The following is a 19,816-nucleotide window of genomic DNA, read 5'->3' on the forward strand; positions in this document are numbered from 1 at the left end:
TATACAAACAACAAATGTGCAGTTAAAATTGGAGACAAACAAACAAAATACTTCCCACAGGGGCGGGGGGTGACGCAGGGCTCGCCAATCTCACCGACACTCTTTAATATTTACATAAATGGATTGGCAAAACTACTTGAACAATCTACAGCACCCGGCCTCACCCTATATGAATCCAAGGTTAAATTCCTCCTCTATGCAGACGACCTGGTTCTGCTGTCACCTACTAAAGAGGGGCTACAGCAAAACCTGGACCTGCTGGAGTCGTACTGCCAGACTTGGGCCCTGACAATAAATCCCCAAAAAACCAAAGTCCTTGTGTTCCAGCAAAGATCCAAACATCAGGGACCCAAAATAAATTTCACAGTAGGAACAACCAAAATTGAACAAACCACTAACTACACATACTTGGGCTTAAAAATCAGTTCTACGGGAAACTTCAAACTGGCTGTGAATGAACTGAAAGAGAAAGCAAGAAGGGCTTTCTATGCCATCAAAAAATCAATCCAAATAGAAATCCCAATTAGCATTTGGCTCAAAATTTTCAAATCAGTAATTGAACCAATTGCACTCTATGGCAGTGAGGTATGGGGACCGCTAACTCAACAAGAATTTGCAAAATGGGACAAACACCCAATTGAGATCCTACATGCAGAATTCTGTAAAAGTATCCTCCGGACTCAAAGGAAAACAGTAAACAATGCATGCAGGGCGGAACTAGGCCAATATCCATTAATAATCACTATCCAAAAAAGAGCCACCAAATTTTGGAATCACCTACAAATGAGCAATCCCCAATGCTATCACTACGACGCCCTGAAATGCCAAGAGCTGACCATAAAGAAGAATACCCTCAGTCAACTAGTCCTGGGACTCAGTGAAGTAACTACTAACAATACTAACAATAACCAGCCCCAGGACAGTGACAGGGTAACACAAAGAATTCGACCCAACACAATCGTCGCTAAGCAAAAGGAAAAATATCTGACATATTGGGCAGAAACAACAAAAACCCAAAGCAAACTCAATTGCTACTTGGCCCTAAACAGACAATACAACATAGCTGATTACCTGACCATGGTAAAGGATAACAAACTGAGAAGAACCTTGACAAGGTACAGACTTAGCGAACATAGCCTAGCGATCGAAAAAGGCAGACACAGGCAGACCAGGCTGCCAAGAGAGGACAGGATATGCTCGCACTGCAGTCAGGGAGTGGTGGAGACAGAGATGCACTTCCTCACAGCTTGTGGAAAATATCAGGGCATCAGGGAGAATTTCTACCAAAAATTCACACAAATATGCCCTGATTTCAGAAATCTGAATGACAACCAAAAACTCCCATTCCTACTGGGAGAGGAGAGAAGCTGTATAACACTGGCGGCACGCTATGTTACAGCTTGCCATGAACAGAGAGCCAACCAGTAAACTAAGAAAAGAATATATATAAACAATGCGAATGTATATTTATACACTCAGGGATATACCTGTTTATACACTGTATGAATAGAACTGCGTTTATGTGGTAAACCATAAATGTATTTTGATGCTTTGGCAACATAAGATGTAACTTATCATGCCAATAAAGCGATTTGAATTGTGAAAAAAATTGTGAATTGGGTAGAGTCCATGGTAGGGGAGAGTGTACATGGGCTGTGGGAGGAGATTAAATGGGTGGGTAGAGTCCATGATAGGGGAGAGTGTATATGGGCTGTGGGAGGAGATTGAATGGGTGGGTAGAGTCCATGGTAGGGGAGAGTGTCCATGGGCTGTGGGAGGAGATTAAATGGGTGGGGAGAGTCCATGGTAGGGGAGAGTGTACATGGGCTGTGGGAGGAGATTAAATGGGTGGGTACTGTCCATGATAGGGGAGAGTGTACATGGATTGTGGGAGGAGATTAAATGGGTGGGTACAGTCCATGATAGGGGAGAGCGTCCATGGGCTGTGGGAGGAGATTAAATGGGTGGGTAGAGTCCATGATAGGGGAGAGTGTACATGGGCTGTGGGAGGAGATTAAATGGGTGGGTACTGTCCATGATAGGGGAGAGTGTACATGGATTGTGGGAGGAGATTAAATGGGTGGGTACAGTCCATGATCGGGGAGAGTGTACATGGATTGTGGGAGGAGATTAAATGGGTGGGTAGAGTCCATGATAGGGGAGAGTGTCCATGGGCTGTGGGAGGAGATTAAATGGGTGGGTAGAGTCCATGATAGGGGAGAGTGTACATGGGCTGTGGGAGGAGATTGAATGGGTGGGTAGACTCCATGATAGGGGAGAGTGTACATGGGCTGTGGGAGGAGATTAAATTGGTGGGTAGAGTCCATGATAGGGGAGAGTGTACATGGGCTGTGGGAGGAGATTAAATTGGTGGGTAGAGTCCATGATAGGGGAGAGTGTACATGGGCTGTGGGAGGAGATTGAATGGGTGGGTCGAGTCCATGATAGGGGAGAGTGTCCATGGGCTGTGGGAGGAGATTAAATGGGTGGGTACAGTCCATGATAGGGGAGAGTGTACATGGATTGTGGGAGGAGATTAAATGGGTGGGTAGAGTCCATGATAGGTGAGAGTGTACATGGATTGTGGGAGGAGATTAAATGAGTGGGTAGAGTCCATGATTGGGGAGAGTGTCCATGGGCTGTGGGAGGAGATTAAATGGGTGGGTAGAGTCCATGATAGGGGAGAGTGTACATGGGCTGTGGGAGGAGATTAAATGGGTGGGTAGAGTCCATGATAGGGGAGAGTGTACATGGATTGTGGGAGGAGATTAAATGGGTGGGTACAGTCCATGATAGGTGAGAGTGTACATGGATTGTGGGAGGAGATTAAATGGGTGGGTAGAGTCCATGATAGGGGAGAGTGTACATGGGCTGTGGGAGGAGATTGAATGGGTGGGTAGAGTCCATGATTGGGGAGAGTGTACATGGGCTGTGGGAGGAGATTGAATGGGTGGGTAGAGTCCATGATAGGGGAGAGTGTACATGGGCTGTGGGAGGAGATTGAATGGGTGGGTCGAGTCCATGATAGGGGAGAGTGCACATGGGCTGTGGGTGGAGATTAAATGGGTGGGTAGAGTGCATGATAGGGGAGAGTGTACATGGGCTGTGGGAGGAGATTAAATGGGTGGGTGGAGTCCATGATAGGGGAGAGTGTACATGGGCTGTGGGAGGAGATTAAATGGGTGGGTGGAGTCCATGATAGGGGAGAGTGTACATGGGCTGTGGGAGGAGATTAAATGGGTGGGTAGAGTCCATGATAGGGGAGAGTGTACATGGGCTGTGGGAGGAGATTGAATGGGTGGGTAGAGTCCATGATAGGGGAGAGTGTACATGGACTGTGGGAGGAGATTGAATGGGTGGGTAGAGTCCATGATAGGGGAGAGTGTACATGGGCTGTGGGAGGAGATTAAATGGGTGGGTAGAGTCCATGATAGGGGAGAGTGTACATGGGCTGTGGGAGGAGATTAAATGGGTGGGTAGAGTCCATGATAGGGGAGAGTGTACATGGGCTGTGGGAGGAGATTAATTGGGTGGGTAGAGTCCATGATAGGGAAGCGTGTGCACGGGCTGTGGGAGGAGATTAAATGGGTGGGTAGAGTCCATGATAGGGGAGAGTGTACATGGGCTGTGGGAGGAGATTAAATGGGTGGGGAGAGTCCATGATTGGGGAGAGTGTACATGGGCTGTGAGAGGAGATTGAATGGGTGGGTAGAGTCCATGATAGGGGAGAGTGTACATGGGCTGTGGGAGGAGATTAAATGGGTGGGTGGAGTCCATGATAGGGGAGAGTGTACATGGGCTGTGGGAGGAGATTAAATGGGTGGGTAGAGTCCATGATAGGGGAGAGTGTACATGGGCTGTGGGAGGAGATTAAATGGGTGGGTAGAGTCCATGACAGGGGAGAGTGTACATGGGCTGTGGGAGGAGATTAATTGGGTGGGTAGAGTCCATGATAGGGGAGAGTGTACATGGGCTGTGGGAGGAGATTAAATGGGTGGGTAGAGTCCATGATAGGGGAGAGTGTACATGGATTGTGGGAGGAGATTAAATGGATGGGTAGAGTCCGTGATAGGGGAGAGTGTACATGGGCTGTGGGAGGAGATTAAATGGGTGGGTAGAGTCCATGATAGGGGAGAGTGTCCATGGGCTGTGGGAGGAGATTAAATGGGTGGGTAGAGTCCATGATAGGGGAGAGTGTACATGGGCTGTGGGAGGAGATTGAATGTGTGGGTAGAGTCCATGATAGGGGAGAGTGTCCATGGGCTGTGGGAGGAGATTAAATGTGTGGGTAGAGTCCATGATACGGGAGAGTGTCCATGGGCTGTGGGAGGAGATTAAATGGGTGGGTAGAGTCCATGATAGGGGAGAGTGTACATGGGCTGTGGGAGGAGATTGAATGGGTGGGTAGAGTCCATGATAGGGGAGAGTGTACATGGGCTGTGGGAGGAGATTAAATGGGTGGGTAGAGTCCATGATAGGGGAGAGTGTACATGGGCTGTGGGAGGAGATTAAATGGGTGGGTAGAGTCCATGACAGGGGAGAGTGTACATGGGCTGTGGGAGGAGATTGAATGGGTGGGTAGAGTCCATGATAGGGGAGAGTGTATATGGGCTGTGGGAGGAGATTGAATGGGTGGGTAGAGTCCATGGTAGGGGAGAGTGTACATGGGCTGTGGGAGGAAATTAAATGGGTGGGTAGAGTCCATGATAGGGGAGAGTGTACATGGGCTGTGGGAGGAGATTAAATGGGTGGGTAGAGTCCATGATAGGGGAGAGTGTACATGGGCTGTGGGAGGAGATTGAATGGGTGGGTAGAGTCCATGATAGGGGAGAGTGTATATGGGCTGTGGGAGGAGATTGAATGGGTGGGTAGAGTCCATGGTAGGGGAGAGTGTCCATGGGCTGTGGGAGGAGATTAAATGGGTGGGTAGAGTCCATGATAGGGGAGAGTGCACATGGGCTGTGGGAGGAGATTAAATGGGTGGGTACTGTCCATGATAGGGGAGAGTGTACATGGATTGTGGGAGGAGATTAAATGGGTGGGTACAGTCCATGATAGGGGAGAGCGTCCATGGGCTGTGGGAGGAGATTAAATGGGTGGGTACAGTCCATGATAGGGCAGAGTGTACATGGATTGTGGGAGGAGATTAAATGGGTGGGTAGAGTCCATGATTGGGGAGAGTGTCCATGGGCTATGGGAGGAGATTAAATGGGTGGGTAGAGTCCATGATAGGGGAGAGTGTGCATGGATTGTGGGAGGAGATTAAATGGGTGGGTAGAGTCCATGATTGGGGAGAGTGTACATGGGCTGTGGGAGGAGATTGAATGGGTGGGTAGAGTCCGTGATAGGGGAGAGTGTCCATGGGCTGTGGGAGGAGATTAAATGGGTGGGTAGAGTTCATGATAGGGGAGAGTGTACATGGATTGTGGGAGGAGATTAAATGGGTGGGTAGAGTCCATGATAGGGGAGAGTGTCCATGGGCTGTGGGAGGAGATTAAATGGGTGGGTAGAGTCCATGATAGGGGAGAGTGTACATGGGCTGTGGGAGGAGATTGAATGGGTGGGTAGAGTCCATGATAGGGGAGAGTGTACATGGGCTGTGGGAGGAGACTAAATTGGTGGGTAGAGTCCATGATAGGGGAGAGTGTACATGGGCTGTGGGAGGAGATTAAATTGGTGGGTAGAGTCCATGATAGGGGAGAGTGTACATGGGCTGTGGGAGGAGATTGAATGGGTGGGTAGAGTCCATGATAGGGGAGAGTGTACATGGGCTGTGGGAGGAGATTAAATGGGTGGGTAGAGTCCATGATAGGGGAGAGTGTACATGGGCTGTGGGAGGAGATTGACTGGGTGGGTAGAGTCCATGATAGGGGAGAGTGTCCATGGGCTGTGGGAGGAGATTAAATGGGCGGGTAGAGTCCATGATTGGGGAGAGTGTACATGGATTGTGGGAGGAGATTAAATGGGTGGGTAGAGTCCATGATAGGTGAGAGTGTACATGGATTGTGGGAGGAGATTAAATGAGTGGGTAGAGTCCATGATTGGGGAGAGTGTCCATGGGCTGTGGGAGGAGATTAAATGGGTGGGTAGAGTCCATGATAGGGGAGAGTGTACATGGGCTGTGGGAGGAGATTAAATGGGTGGGTAGAGTCCATGACAGGGGAGAGTGTACATGGGCTGTGGGAGGAGATTAAATGGGTGGGTAGAGTCCATGACAGGGGAGAGTGTACATGGGCTGTGGGAGGAGATTGAATGGGTGGGTAGAGTCCATGATTGGGGAGAGTGTACATGGGCTGTGGGAGGAAATTGAATGGGTGGGTAGAGTCCATGGTAGGGGAGAGTGTCCATGGGCTGTGGGAGGAGATTAAATGGGTGGGTAGAGTCCATGATAGGGGAGAGTGTATATGGGCTGTGGGAGGAGATTGAATGGGTGGGTAGAGTCCATGGTAGGGGAGAGTGTCCATGGGCTGTGGGAGGAGATTAAATGGGTGGGTAGAGTCCATGATAGGGGAGAGTGTACATGGGCTGTGGGAGGAGATTAAATGGGTGGGTAGAGTCCATGATAGGGGAGAGTGTACATGGGCTGTGGGAGGAGATTAAATGGGTGGGTACTGTCCATGATAGGGAAGAGTGCACATGGATTGTGGGAGGAGATTAAATGGGTGGGTACAGTCCATGATAGGGGAGAGCGTCCATGGGCTGTGGGAGGAGATTAAATGGGTGTGTACAGTCCATGATAGGGCAGAGTGTACATGGATTGTGGGAGGAGATTAAATGGGTGGGTAGAGTCCATGATTGGGGAGAGTGTCCATGGGCTGTGGGAGGAGATTAAATGGGTGGGTAGAGTCCATGATAGGGGAGAGTGTACATGGATTGTGGGAGGAGATTAAATGGGTGGGTAGAGTCCATGATTGGGGAGAGTGTACATGGGCTGTGGGAGGAGATTGAATGGGTGGGTAGAGTCCGTGATCGGGGAGAGTGTCCATGGGCTGTGGGAGGAGATTAAATGGGTGGGTAGAGTTCATGATAGGGGAGAGTGTACATGGATTGTGGGAGGAGATTAAATGGGTGGGTAGAGTCCATGATAGGGGAGAGTGTCCATGGGCTGTGGGAGGAGATTAAATGGGTGGGTAGAGTCCATGATAGGGGAGAGTGTGCATGGGCTGTGGGAGGAGATTGAATGGGTGGGTAGAGTCCATGATAGGGGAGAGTGTACATGGGCTGTGGGAGGAGATTAAATTGGTGGGTAGAGTCCATGATAGGGGAGAGTGTCCATGGGCTGTGGGAGGAGATTAAATTGGTGGGTAGAGTCCATGATAGGGGAGAGTGTACATGGGCTGTGGGAGGAGATTGAATGGGTGGGTAGAGTCCATGATAGGGGAGAGTGTCCATGGGCTGTGGGAGGAGATTAAATGGATGGGTACAGTCCATGATAGGGGAGAGTGTACATGGATTGTGGGAGGAGATTAAATGGGTGGGTAGAGTCCATGATAGGTGAGAGTGTACATGGATTGTGGGAGGAGATTAAATGAGTGGGTAGAGTCCATGATTGGGGAGAGTGTACATGGGCTGTGGGAGGAGATTAAATGGGTGGGTAGAGTCCATGATAGGGGAGAGTGTGCATGGGCTGTGGGAGGAGATTAAATGGGTGGGTAGAGTCCATGATAGGGGAGAGTGTACATGGGCTGTGGGAGGAGATTAAATGGGTGGGTAGAGTCCATGATAGGGGAGAGTGTACATGGATTGTGGGTGGAGATTAAATGGGTGGGTACAGTCCATGATAGGTGAGAGTGTACATGGATTGTGGGAGGAGATTAAATGGGTGGGTCGAGTCCATGATTGGGGAGAGTGTACATGGGCTGTGGGAGGAGATTGAATGGGTGGGTAGAGTCCATGATAGGGGAGAGTGTACATGGGCTGTGGGAGGAGATTGAATGGGTGGGTCGAGTCCATGATAGGGGAGAGTGCACATGGGCTGTGGGTGGAGATTGAATGGGTGGGTAGAGTGCATGATAGGGGAGAGTGTACATGGGCTGTGGGAGGAGATTAAATGGGTGGGTAGAGTCCATGATAGGGGAGAGTGTACATGGGCTGTGGGAGGAGATTAAATGGGTGGGTAGAGTCCATGATAGGGGAGAGTGTACATGGGCTGTGGGAGGAGATTAAATGGGTGGGTACAGTCCATGATAGGGGAGAGTGTACATGGATTGTGGGAGGAGATTAAATGGGTGGGTAGAGTCCATGATAGGTGAGAGTGTACATGGATTGTGGGAGGAGATTAAATGAGTGGGTAGAGTCCATGATTGGGGAGAGTGTACATGGGCTGTGGGAGGAGATTAAATGGGTCGGTAGAGTCCATGATAGGGGAGAGTGTACATGGGCTGTGGGAGGAGATTAAATGGGTGGGTAGAGTCCATGATAGGGGAGAGTGTACATGGGCTGTGGGAGGAGATTAAATGGGTGGGTAGAGTCCATGATAGGGGAGAGTGTACATGGATTGTGGGAGGAGATTAAATGGGTGGGTCGAGTCCATGATTGGGGAGAGTGTACATGGGCTGTGGGAGGAGATTGAATGGGTGGGTAGAGTCCATGATAGGGGAGAGTGTACATGGGCTGTGGGAGGAGATTGAATGGGTGGGTCGAGTCCATGATAGGGGAGAGTGCACATGGGCTGTGGGTGGAGATTGAATGGGTGGGTAGAGTGCATGATAGGGGAGAGTGTACATGGGCTGTGGGAGGAGATTAAATGTGTGGGTAGAGTCCATGATAGGGGAGAGTGTGCATGGGCTGTGGGAGGAGATTAAATGGGTGGGTAGAGTCCATGATAGGGGAGAGTGCACATGGGCTGTGGGAGGAGATTAAATGGGTGGGTAGAGTCCATGATAGGGGAGAGTGTACATGGGCTGTGGGAGGAGATTAATTGTTTGGGTAGAGTCCATGATAGGGAAGTGTGTGCACGGGCTGTGGGAGGAGATTAAATGGGTGGGTAGAGTCCATGATAGGGGAGAGTGTACATGGGCTGTGGGAGGAGATTAAATGGGTGGGTAGAGTCCATGATTGGGGAGAGTGTACATGGGCTGTGGGAGGAGATTAAATGGGTGGGTAGAATCCATGACAGGGGAGACTGTCCATGGGATGTGGGTGGAGATTAAATGGGTGGGTAGAGTCCATGATAGGGGAGAGTGTCCATGGGCTGTGGGAGGAGATTCAATGGGTGGGTAGTGAACATGATAGGGGAGAGTGTACATGGGCTGTGGGTGGAGATTAAATGGGTGGGTAGAGTTCTTGATAGGGGAGAGTGTACATGGGCTGTGGGAGATTAAATGGGTGGGTAGAGTCCATGATAGGGGAGAGTGTACATGGGCTGTGGGAGGAGATTGACTGGGTGGGTAGAGTCCATGATAGGGGAGAGTGTACATGGGCTGTGGGAGGAGATTAAATGGGTGGGTAGAGTCCATGATAGGGGAGAGTGTACATGGGCTGTGGGAGGAGATTAAATGGGTGGGTAGAGTCCATGATAGGGGAGAGTGTACATGGGCTGTGGGAGGAGATTAAATGGGTGGGTAGAGTCCATGATAGGGGAGAGTGTACATGGGCTGTGGAAGGAGATTAAATGGGTGGGTAGAGTCCATGATAGGGGAGAGTGTACATGGGCTGTGGGTGGAGATTAAATGGGTGGGTAGAGTTCTTGATAGGGGAGAGTGTACATGGGCTGTGGGAGATTAAATGGGTGGGTAGAGTCCATGATAGGGGAGAGTGTACATGGGCTGTGGGAGGAGATTGACTGGGTGGGTAGAGTCCATGATAGGGGAGAGTGTACATGGGCTGTGGGAGGAGATTAAATGGGTGGGTAGAGTCCATGATAGGGGAGAGTGTACATGGGCTGTGGGAGGAGATTAAATGGGTGGGTAGAGTCCATGATAGGGGAGAGTGTACATGGGCTGTGGGAGGAGATTAAATGGGTGGGTAGAGTCCATGATAGGGGAGAGTGTACATGGGCTGTGGGAGGAGATTAAATGGGTGGGTAGAGTCCATGATAGGGGAGAGTGTACATGGGCTGTGGGAGGAGATTAAATGGGTGGATAGAGTCCATGATAGGGGAGAGTGTACATGGGCTGTGGGAGGAGATTAAATGGGTGGGTAGAGTCCATGATAGGGGAGAGTGTACATGGGCTGTGGGAGGAGATTAAATGGATGGTTAGAGTCCATGATAGGGGAGAGTGCACATGGGCTGTGGGAGGAGATTAAATGGGTGGGTAGAGTCCATGATGGGGGAGAGTGTACATGGGCTGTGGGAGGAGACTGAATGGGTGGGTAGAGTCCATGATAGGGGAGAGTGTACATGGGCTGTGGGAGGAGATTGAATGGGTGGGTAGAGTCCATGATAGGGGAGAGTGTACATGGGCTGTGGGAGGAGATTAAATGGGTGGGTAGAGTCCATGATAGGGGAGAGTGTACATGGGCTGTGGGAGGAGATTGAATGGGTGGGTAGAGTCCATGATAGGGGAGAGTGTACATGGGCTGTGGGAGGAGATTAAATGGGTGGGTAGAGTCCATGACAGGGGAGACTGTCCATGGGATGTGGGTGGAGATTAAATGGGTGGGTAGAGTCCATGATAGGGGAGAGTGTCCATGGGCTGTGGGAGGAGATTCAATGGGTGGGTAGTGTACATGATAGGGGAGAGTGTACATGGGCTGTGGGTGGAGATTAAATGGGTCGGTAGAGTCCATGATAGGGGAGAGTGTACATGGGCTGTGGGAGGAGATTCAATGGGTGGGTAGAGTCCATGATAGGGGAGAGTGTACATGGGCTGTGGGAGGAGATTAAATGGGTGGGTAGAGTCCATGATAGGGGAGAGTGTACATGGGCTGTGGGAGGAGATTAAATGGGTGGGTAGAGTCCATGATAGGGGAGAGTGTACATGGGCTGTGGGAGGAGATTAATTGGGTGGGTAGAGTCCATGATAGGGAAGTGTGTGCACGGGCTGTGGGAGGAGATTAAATGGGTGGGTAGAGTCCATGATAGGGGAGAGTGTACATGGGCTGTGGGAGGAGATTAAATGGGTGGGTAGAGTCCATGATTGGGGAGAGTGTACATGGGCTGTGAGAGGAGATTGAATGGGTGGGTAGAGTCCATGATAGGGGAGAGTGTACATGGGCTGTGGGAGGAGATTAAATGGGTGGGTGGAGTCCATGATAGGGGAGAGTGTACATGGGCTGTGGGAGGAGATTAAATGGGTGGGTAGAGTCCATGATAGGGGAGAGTGTACATGGGCTGTGGGAGGAGATTAAATGGGTGGGTAGAGTCCATGATAGGGGAGAGTGTACATGGGCTGTGGGAGGAGATTAAATGGGTGGGTAGAGTCCATGATAGGGGAGAGTGTACATGGGCTGTGGGAGGAGATTAAATGGGTGGGTAGAGTCCATGATAGGGGAGAGTGTCCATGGGATGTGGGTGGAGATTAAATGGGTGGGTAGAGTCCATGACAGGGGAGACTGTCCATGGGATGTGGGTGGAGATTAAATGGGTGGGTAGAGTCCATGATAGGGGAGAGTGTCCATGGGCTGTGGGAGGAGATTCAATGGGTGGGTAGTGAACATGATAGGGGAGAGTGTACATGGGCTGTGGGTGGAGATTAAATGGGTGGGTAGTGTACATGATAGGGGAGAGTGTACATGGGCTGTGGGTGGAGATTAAATGGGTCGGTAGAGTCCATGATAGGGGAGAGTGTACATGGGCTGTGGGAGGAGATTCAATGGGTGGGTAGAGTCCATGATAGGGGAGAGTGTACATGGGCTGTGGGAGGAGATTAAATGGGTGGGTAGAGTCCATGATAGGGGAGAGTGTACATGGGCTGTGGGAGGAGATTAAATGGGTGGGTGGGGTCCATGATAGGGGAGAGTGTACATGGGCTGTGGGAGGAGATTAATTGGGTGGGTAGAGTCCATGATAGGGAAGTGTGTGCACGGGCTGTGGGAGGGGATTAAATGGGTGGGTAGAGTCCATGATAGGGGAGAGTGTACATGGGCCGTGGGAGGAGATTAAATGGGTGGGTAGAGTCCATGATAGGGGAGAGTGTACATGGGCTGTGGGAGGAGATTAAATGGGTGGGTAGAGTCCATGATAGGGGAGAGTGTACATGGGCTGTGGGAGGAGATTAATTGGGTGGGTAGAGTCCATGATAGGGAAGTGTGTGCACGGGCTGTGGGAGGAGATTAAATGGGTGGGTAGAGTCCATGATAGGGGAGAGTGTACATGGGCTGTGGGAGGAGATTAAATGGGTGGGTAGAGTCCATGATTGGGGAGAGTGTACATGGGCTGTGAGAGGAGATTGAATGGGTGGGTAGAGTCCATGATAGGGGAGAGTGTACATGGGCTGTGGGAGGAGATTAAATGGGTGGGTGGAGTCCATGATGGGGGAGAGTGTACATGGGCTGTGGGAGGAGATTAAATGGGTGGGTAGAGTCCATGATAGGGGAGAGTGTACATGGGCTGTGGGAGGAGATTAAATGGGTGGGTAGAGTCCATGATAGGGGAGAGTGTACATGGGCTGTGGGAGGAGATTAAATGGGTGGGTAGAGTCCATGATAGGGGAGAGTGTACATGGGCTGTGGGAGGAGATTAAATGGGTGGGTAGAGTCCATGATAGGGGAGAGTGTCCATGGGATGTGGGTGGAGATTAAATGGGTGGGTAGAGTCCATGACAGGGGAGACTGTCCATGGGATGTGGGTGGAGATTAAATGGGTGGGTAGAGTCCATGATAGGGGAGAGTGTCCATGGGCTGTGGGAGGAGATTCAATGGGTGGGTAGTGAACATGATAGGGGAGAGTGTACATGGGCTGTGGGTGGAGATTAAATGGGTGGGTAGAGTCCATGATAGGGGAGAGTGTACATGGGCTGTGGGAGGAGATTGACTGGGTGGGTAGAGTCCATGATAGGGGAGAGTGTACATGGGCTGTGGGAGGAGATTGACTGGGTGGGTAGAGTCCATGATAGGGGAGAGTGTATATGGGCTGTGGGAGGAGATTGAATGGGTGGGTAGAGTCCATGATAGGGGAGAGTGTACATGGGCTGTGGGAGGAGATTAAATGGATGGGTAGAGTCCATGATAGGGGAGAGTGTACATGGGCTGTGGGAGGAGATTAAATGGGTGGGTAGAGTCCATGATAGGGGAGAGTGTACATGGGCTGTGGGAGGAGATTGAATGGGTGGGTAGAGTCCATGATAGGGGAGAGTGTACATGGGCTGTGGGAGGAGATTAAATGGGTGGGTAGAGTCCATGACAGGGGAGACTGTCCATGGGATGTGGGTGGAGATTAAATGGGTGGGTAGAGTCCATGATAGGGGAGAGTGTCCATGGGCTGTGGGAGGAGATTCAATGGGTGGGTAGTGTACATGATAGGGGAGAGTGTACATGGGCTGTGGGTGGAGATTAAATGGGTCGGTAGAGTCCATGATAGGGGAGAGTGTACATGGGCTGTGGGAGGAGATTCAATGGGTGGGTAGAGTCCATGATAGGGGAGAGTGTACATGGGCTGTGGGAGGAGATTAAATGGGTGGGTAGAGTCCATGATAGGGGAGAGTGTACATGGGCTGTGGGAGGAGATTAAATGGGTGGGTGGGGTCCATGATAGGGGAGAGTGTACATGGGCTGTGGGAGGAGATTAATTGGGTGGGTAGAGTCCATGATAGGGAAGTGTGTGCACGGGCTGTGGGAGGGGATTAAATGGGTGGGTAGAGTCCATGATAGGGGAGAGTGTACATGGGCTGTGGGAGGAGATTGAATGGGTGGGTAGAGTCCATGATTGGGGAGAGTGTACATGGGCTGTGAGAGGAGATTGAATGGGTGGGTAGAGTCCATGATAGGGGAGAGTGTACATGGGCTGTGGGAGGAGATTAAATGGGTGGGTGGAGTCCATGATAGGGGAGAGTGTACATGGGATGTGGGTGGAGATTAAATGGGTGGGTAGAGTCCATGATAGGGGAGAGTGTACATGGGCTGTGGGAGGAGATTAAATGGGTGGGTAGAGTCCATGATAGGGGAGAGTGTATATGGACTGTGGGAGGAGATTGAATGGGTGGGTAGAGTCCATGATAGGGGAGAGTGTACATGGGCTGTGGAAGGAGATTAAATGGGTGGGTAGAGTCCATGATAGGGGAGAGTGTACATGGGCTGTGGGAGGAGATTAAATGGGTGGATAGAGTCCATGATAGGGGAGAGTGTACATGGGCTGTGGGAGGAGATTAAATGGGTGGGTAGAGTCCATGATAGGGGAGAGTGTACATGGGCTGTGGGCGGAGATTAAATGGATGGTTAGAGTCCATGATAGGGGAGAGTGTACATGGGCTGTGGGAGGAGATTAAATGGGTGGGTAGAGTCCATGATAGGGGAGAGTGTACATGGGCTGTGGGAGGAGACTGAATGGGTGGGTAGAGTCCATGATAGGGGAGAGTGTACATGGGCTGTGGGAGGAGATTGAATGGGTGGGTAGAGTCCATGATAGGGGAGAGTGTACATGGGCTGTGGGAGGAGATTAAATGGGTGGGTAGAGTCCATGATAGGGGAGAGTGTACATGGGCTGTGGGAGGAGATTGAATGGGTGGGTAGAGTCCATGATAGGGGAGAGTGTACATGGGCTGTGGGAGGAGATTAAATGGGTGGGTACAGTCCATGATAGGGGAGAGTGTACATGGGCTGTGGGAGGAGATTGAATGGGTGGGTAGAGTCCATGATAGGGGAGAGTGTCCATGGGCTGTGGGAGGAGATTCAATGGGTGGGTAGTGTACATGATAGGGGAGAGTGTACATGTGCTGTGGGTGGAGATTGAATGGGTCGGTAGAGTCCATGATAGGGGAGAGTGTACATGGGCTGTGGGAGGAGATTCAATGGGTGGGTAGAGTCGATGATAGGGGAGAGTGTACACGGGCTGTGGGAGGAGATTAAATGGGTGGGTCGAGGCTGTGATAGGGGAGAGTGTACATGGGCTGTGGGAGGGGATTGAATGGGTGGGTAGAGTCCATGATTGGGGAGAGTGTCCATGGGCTGTGGGAGGAGATTAAATGGGTGGGTACAGTCCATGATAGGGGAGAGTGTCCATGGGCTGTGGGAGGAGATTAAATGGGTGGGTAGAGTCCATGATAGGGGAGAGTGTACATGGGCTGTGGGAGGAGATTAAATGGGTGGGTGGAGTCCATGATAGGGGAGAGTGTACATGGGCTGTGGGAGGAGATTAAATGGGTGGGTGGAGTCCATGATAGGGGAGAGTGTACATGGGCTGTGGGAGGAGATTAAATGGGTGGGTAGAGTCCATGATAGGGGAGAGTGTACACGGGCTGTGGGAGGAGATTAAATGGGTGGGTAGAGTCCATGATAGGGGAGAGTGTACATGGGCTGTGGGAGGAGATTCAATGGGTGGGTAGAGTCTGTGATAGGGGAGAGTGTACATGGGCTGTGGGAGGAGATTAAATGGGTGGGTAGAGTCCATGATAGGGGAGAGTGTCCATGGGCTGTGGGAGGAGATTAAATGTGTGGTTAGAGTCCATGATAGGGGAGAGTGTACATGGGCTGTGGGAGGAGATTCAATGGGTGGGTAGAGTCTGTGATAGGGGAGAGTGTACATGGGCTGTGGGAGGAGATTAAATGGGTGGGTAGAGTCCATGATAGGGGAGAGTGTACATGGGCTGTGGGAGGAGATTCAATGGGTGGGTAGAGTCTGTGATAGGGGAGAGTGTACATGGGCTGTGGGTGGGGATTGATCGGGTTGTGTAGAGTGGGGTACAGCCACCCTATCCCCCCACCACCCCCCGGCCTGGTCCTCACCTTCCTCCAGGTTGATGAAGTCCTGCCTTTGCTCCCGGTCCCCGGTCCGCCGGTTGCGCGAGCGCTCCAGGATGTGCGCCCGCTCTCCGATGTGGTGACCGATGGCCACTTTCTCCATTCCGCTCTCCGAATCCCGCATGGACCGCCGCGTCTCCCGGATCTGGGAACAGGAGACAGGAGGATAAGAATAGAGAGGGGGCAACCCACTCACTCTTACCCGCCCTCCCTCCTGCCCGCGTCCCCTCTGGCCTCGTCACTCTCTATATATGTATACCCAGGTAGGGTATCTTCCGTTTCCAAGAGGATTGAAAATGCCACACGTGGGCTAAGAAAGGCAATTCGAGTTTATTACATGAAAAAAGTTTACAAAGAGGGAAGCTAAATCAACATGATGGTATGTTGCCTCCCTGGTGCAAGGGTCAAGGATGTCTCGGGGTGGCTGCAGGGCATTCTGGAGGGGGAGAGTGAACAGCCAGTTGTCGTGGTGCATATAGGTACCAATGATATAGGTAAAAAACGGGATGAGGTCCCAAACGCTGAATATAGGGAGTTAGGAGGTAAATTAAAAAATAGGACCTCAAAGGTAGTAATCTCGGGATTGTTACCAGTGCCACGTGCTAGTCAGAGTGGAAATAGAAGTATGTTTCAGATGAATACGTGGCTAGAGGAATGGTGCCAGGGGGAGGAATTCAAGTTCCTGGGACATTGGAACCGGTTCTGGGGGAGGTGGGACGTGTACAAACTGGACGGTTTGCACCTGGGCGGGACCGGGACCGATGTCCTAGGGGGAGTGTTTGCTAGTGCTGTTGGGGAGGTTTAAACTAAAATGGCAGGGGGTTGGGAACCTGTACAGGGAGACAGAGGAAAGGGAAGGAAGGATAGAAGCAAAAGACAGGAAGGAGAACCAATACAGGAGGTTAATTCAACTGTCCAACTTCCATGCCGTTGGTTAAACGTCCCACCCCGCCCGCTCCGTGTTCCCCCCCCCCCCCCCCCGTGCGCTGTGTTCCCCGCACGCCCACGCGCTCGGCGTTTCCGCCCCCCTCTCCTTTCTCACTCAGTCAGTCACACGCACACCCCCCTCCCCGCCCTTCCCGGCCTCCAGTTCTTACCCCTCCTGGAGCGCTCCTGGTCTCGGACGTGGACTGATAGACCTTGGGGGCCCCGTCCCCCAGATTGGAGTAGGAGACCACCGTGGAGGATGAGAAGGTTTGGCAGTTTCCCGCACTGCCCATCTGATCCTGGAGGAGGGAAGAGAGAGTGAGTGAGAGAGTGAGCCCGGGGCGGACGAGCGAGGGGGAGGGCGAGGGACAGCAGCGGCGGAGAGCAGGGGGGGGGGGGGGCGGGGGAAACATAGAAGATAGGAGCAGGAGTAGGCCATTCGGCCCCTCGAGCCTGCTCCGCCATTTAATGAGATCATGGCTGATCATCCAAATTCAGTACCCTGTCTCTGCTTTCTCCCCATATCCCTTTAGCCTTAAGAAATATATCTAACTCCTTCTTGAATATATTTAATGAATTGGCCTCAACTGCCTTGTGTGGTAGAGAATTGCACAGGTTCACCACTCTCTGGGTGAAGAAATTCCTCCTCATCTCTGTCCTAAAATGGCCTACCCCTTATCCTTCGACTGTGACCCCTGGTTCTGGACTCCCCCCGCCATCGGGAACATCCTTCCTGCATCTAGTCTGTCTAGTCCTGTTAGAATTTTATAAGTTTCAATGAGATCCCCTCTCATTCTTCTGAACTCCAGCGAGTACAAGCCCAATCGACCCAATCTCTCTTCATACGTCATTCCTGCCATCCCAGGTATCAGTCTGGTGAGGAAGAGTGACGGGGAGAGCTTGGGGGGGGGGGGGGGGGTGCAGCTTGGGGAGGGAGGGGAGAGAGAGCCGGGCTGAGAGTCGGGGGCATCAGGCAGCCGAGTGTGCTGGAGCGGGCGAGAGTGTAAACAGTAGCATCAACATTTGTGCAGCTTATTTGCGCACAGCAAGGTCCCACAGACAGCAATGACATCAAATGGCTGAAGTCGAGGCAATTCGGGGTCAGAGCGAGCCCCAGCTCCTCTTGAACCCTCGACCATTGCAAGGTTTGATGAAGACGACAGATCTGCCCCTGTGGCCACTCACCATGTTGTCGATCATTGAGTTCATGTTCGTGAACATGCTGTTCATCATGCCGAACATGTCACCGAAACCGCCTCGACCCTGTGGGGAGAGAAAAGGGCAGGGGGGGAGGAGGGAAGAGAGGGATGGGGAGGGAAGGGGAGGGATGGGGAGGGAAGAGAGGGATGGGGAGGGAAGAGAGGGATGGGGAGGGAAGAGAGGGATGGGGAGGGAAGAGAGGGATGGGGAGGGAAGAGAGGGATGGGGAGGGGAAGAGAGGGATGGGGAGGGAAGAGAGGGATGGGGAGGGAAGAGAGGGATGGGGAGGGAAGAGAGGGATGGGGAGGGAAGAGAGGGATGGGGAGGGAAGGGAGGGATGGGGAGGGAAGGGAGGGATGGGGAGGGAAGGGAGGGATGGGGAGGGAAGGGAGGGATGGGGAGGGATGGAAAGAGAGGAGGGGGGAAAGAGAGGAGGGGGGAAGAGAGGGGGGGAAGAGGGGGGGGGAGAGAGGGGGGAAGAGAGAGAGGGGGGAAGAGAGGGGGGGGAAGAGAGGGGGGGGGGAGAGAGGGGGGGGGGAGAGGGGGGGGGAGAGAGGGGGGGGAAGAGAGGGAGGGGAAGAGAGGGAGGGGAAGAGAGGGAGGGGAAGAGAGGGGGGGGAGAGAGGGGGGGAAAGAGAGGGGGGGGAAAGAGAGGGGGGGGAAAGAGAGGGGGGGGAAAGAGGGGGGGGGGAAAGAGAGGGGGGGGAAAGAGAGGGGGGAAAGAGAGGGGGGGGGAAGAGAGGGGGGGAAAGAGAGGGGGGGAAAGAGAGGGGGGGGAAGAGAGGGGGGGAAAGAGAGGGGGGGAAAGAGAGGGGGGGGAAGAGAGTGGGGGGGGAAAGAGAGGGGGGGGAAAGAGAGGGGGGGAAAGAGAGGGGGGGAAGAGAGGGGGGGGGAAAGAGAGGGGGGGGGGAAAGAGAGGGGGGGGGGAAAGAGAGGGGGGGGGGAAAGAGAGGGGGGGGAAAGAGAGGGGGGGGGAAAGAGAGGGGGGGAAAGAGAGGGGGGGAGAAAGAGAGGGGGGGAAAGAGAGGGGGGGGAGAGAGGGGGGGGGGAAAGAGAGGGGGGGGGAAAGAGAGGGGGGGGAAAGAGAGGGGGGGAAAGAGAGGGGGGGGAAAAGAGGGGGGGGGAAAGAGGGGGGGGGAAAGAGGGGGGGGGAAAGAGAGGGGGGGGAAAGAGAGGGGGGGAAGAGAGGGGGGGAAAGAGAGGGGGGGAAAGAGAGGGGGGGGAAAGAGAGGGGGGGGAAAGAGGGGGGGAAGAGAGGGGGGGGGGGAAGAGAGGGGGGGGGGAAAGAGGGGGGGGGAAAGAGAGGGGGGGGGAAAGAGAGGGGGGGGAAAGAGAGGGGGGGGAAAGAGAGGGGGGGGAAAGAGAGGGGGGGAAAGAGAGGGGGGGGAAAGAGAGGGGGGGGGAAGAGAGGGGGGGGGAAAGAGAGGGGGGGGAAAGAGAGGGGGGGGGAAGAGAGGGAGGGGGAAGAGAGGGGGGGGAAGAGAGTATTAACATTTATAGACAACTGAGATGATCTTTTTTTCCCCCATTTAGACACGACAAACACATATCATTCTTTAACCTATCATCGTAAAAGATCAAACTTAACATGAAATCCTTATATATTTCGACCTGGAATATCCAAGGTCTATGCTCTTCGGTGCTCGACGTGAAGAGTAGGACCCCAGAGTTCCTAGATGAAACTAAAGATCTAGATATTATCATTTTACAGGAAACTTGGTATAAAGGAAAAGGACACACTGGATGTCCCAAGGGTACACTGAGCTGGTGGTCCCCTCCAATAAATTACCAGGAGTAACCCAAGGCAGAGACTCCGGAGGCATACTGATCTGGTTTAAAACAGAACTTAAGA

At 52.5% G+C, this 19,816-nt stretch overlaps 1 protein-coding gene across 1 annotated transcript in view; it reads right to left on the reverse strand.

The window, feature by feature from the left end:
* Nucleotides 1-18,054, reverse strand: part of mlf2 (myeloid leukemia factor 2) — a 30,256-nt gene extending 12,202 nt beyond the window's left edge. The window contains exons 1-3 of the mRNA XM_085976778.1: nt 17,950-18,054; nt 16,935-17,063; nt 15,823-15,982 (exon numbers count right to left, since the gene is read on the reverse strand). Coding sequence (XP_085832904.1) covers nt 15,823-15,982; nt 16,935-17,063; nt 17,950-18,006 — 346 coding nt within the window. The 5' untranslated portion in view covers nt 18,007-18,054. The remainder of the gene's footprint in view (nt 1-15,822; nt 15,983-16,934; nt 17,064-17,949) is intronic.
* Nucleotides 18,055-19,816: the final 1,762 nt, after the last annotated feature.

Source organism: Somniosus microcephalus, unplaced genomic scaffold (assembly GCF_052327205.1).
Source record: "Somniosus microcephalus isolate GS21.2 unplaced genomic scaffold, FLI_Smic_1.0 unresolved_chr3, whole genome shotgun sequence".
In the NCBI taxonomy this organism is placed as follows: domain Eukaryota; kingdom Metazoa; phylum Chordata; class Chondrichthyes; order Squaliformes; family Somniosidae; genus Somniosus; species Somniosus microcephalus.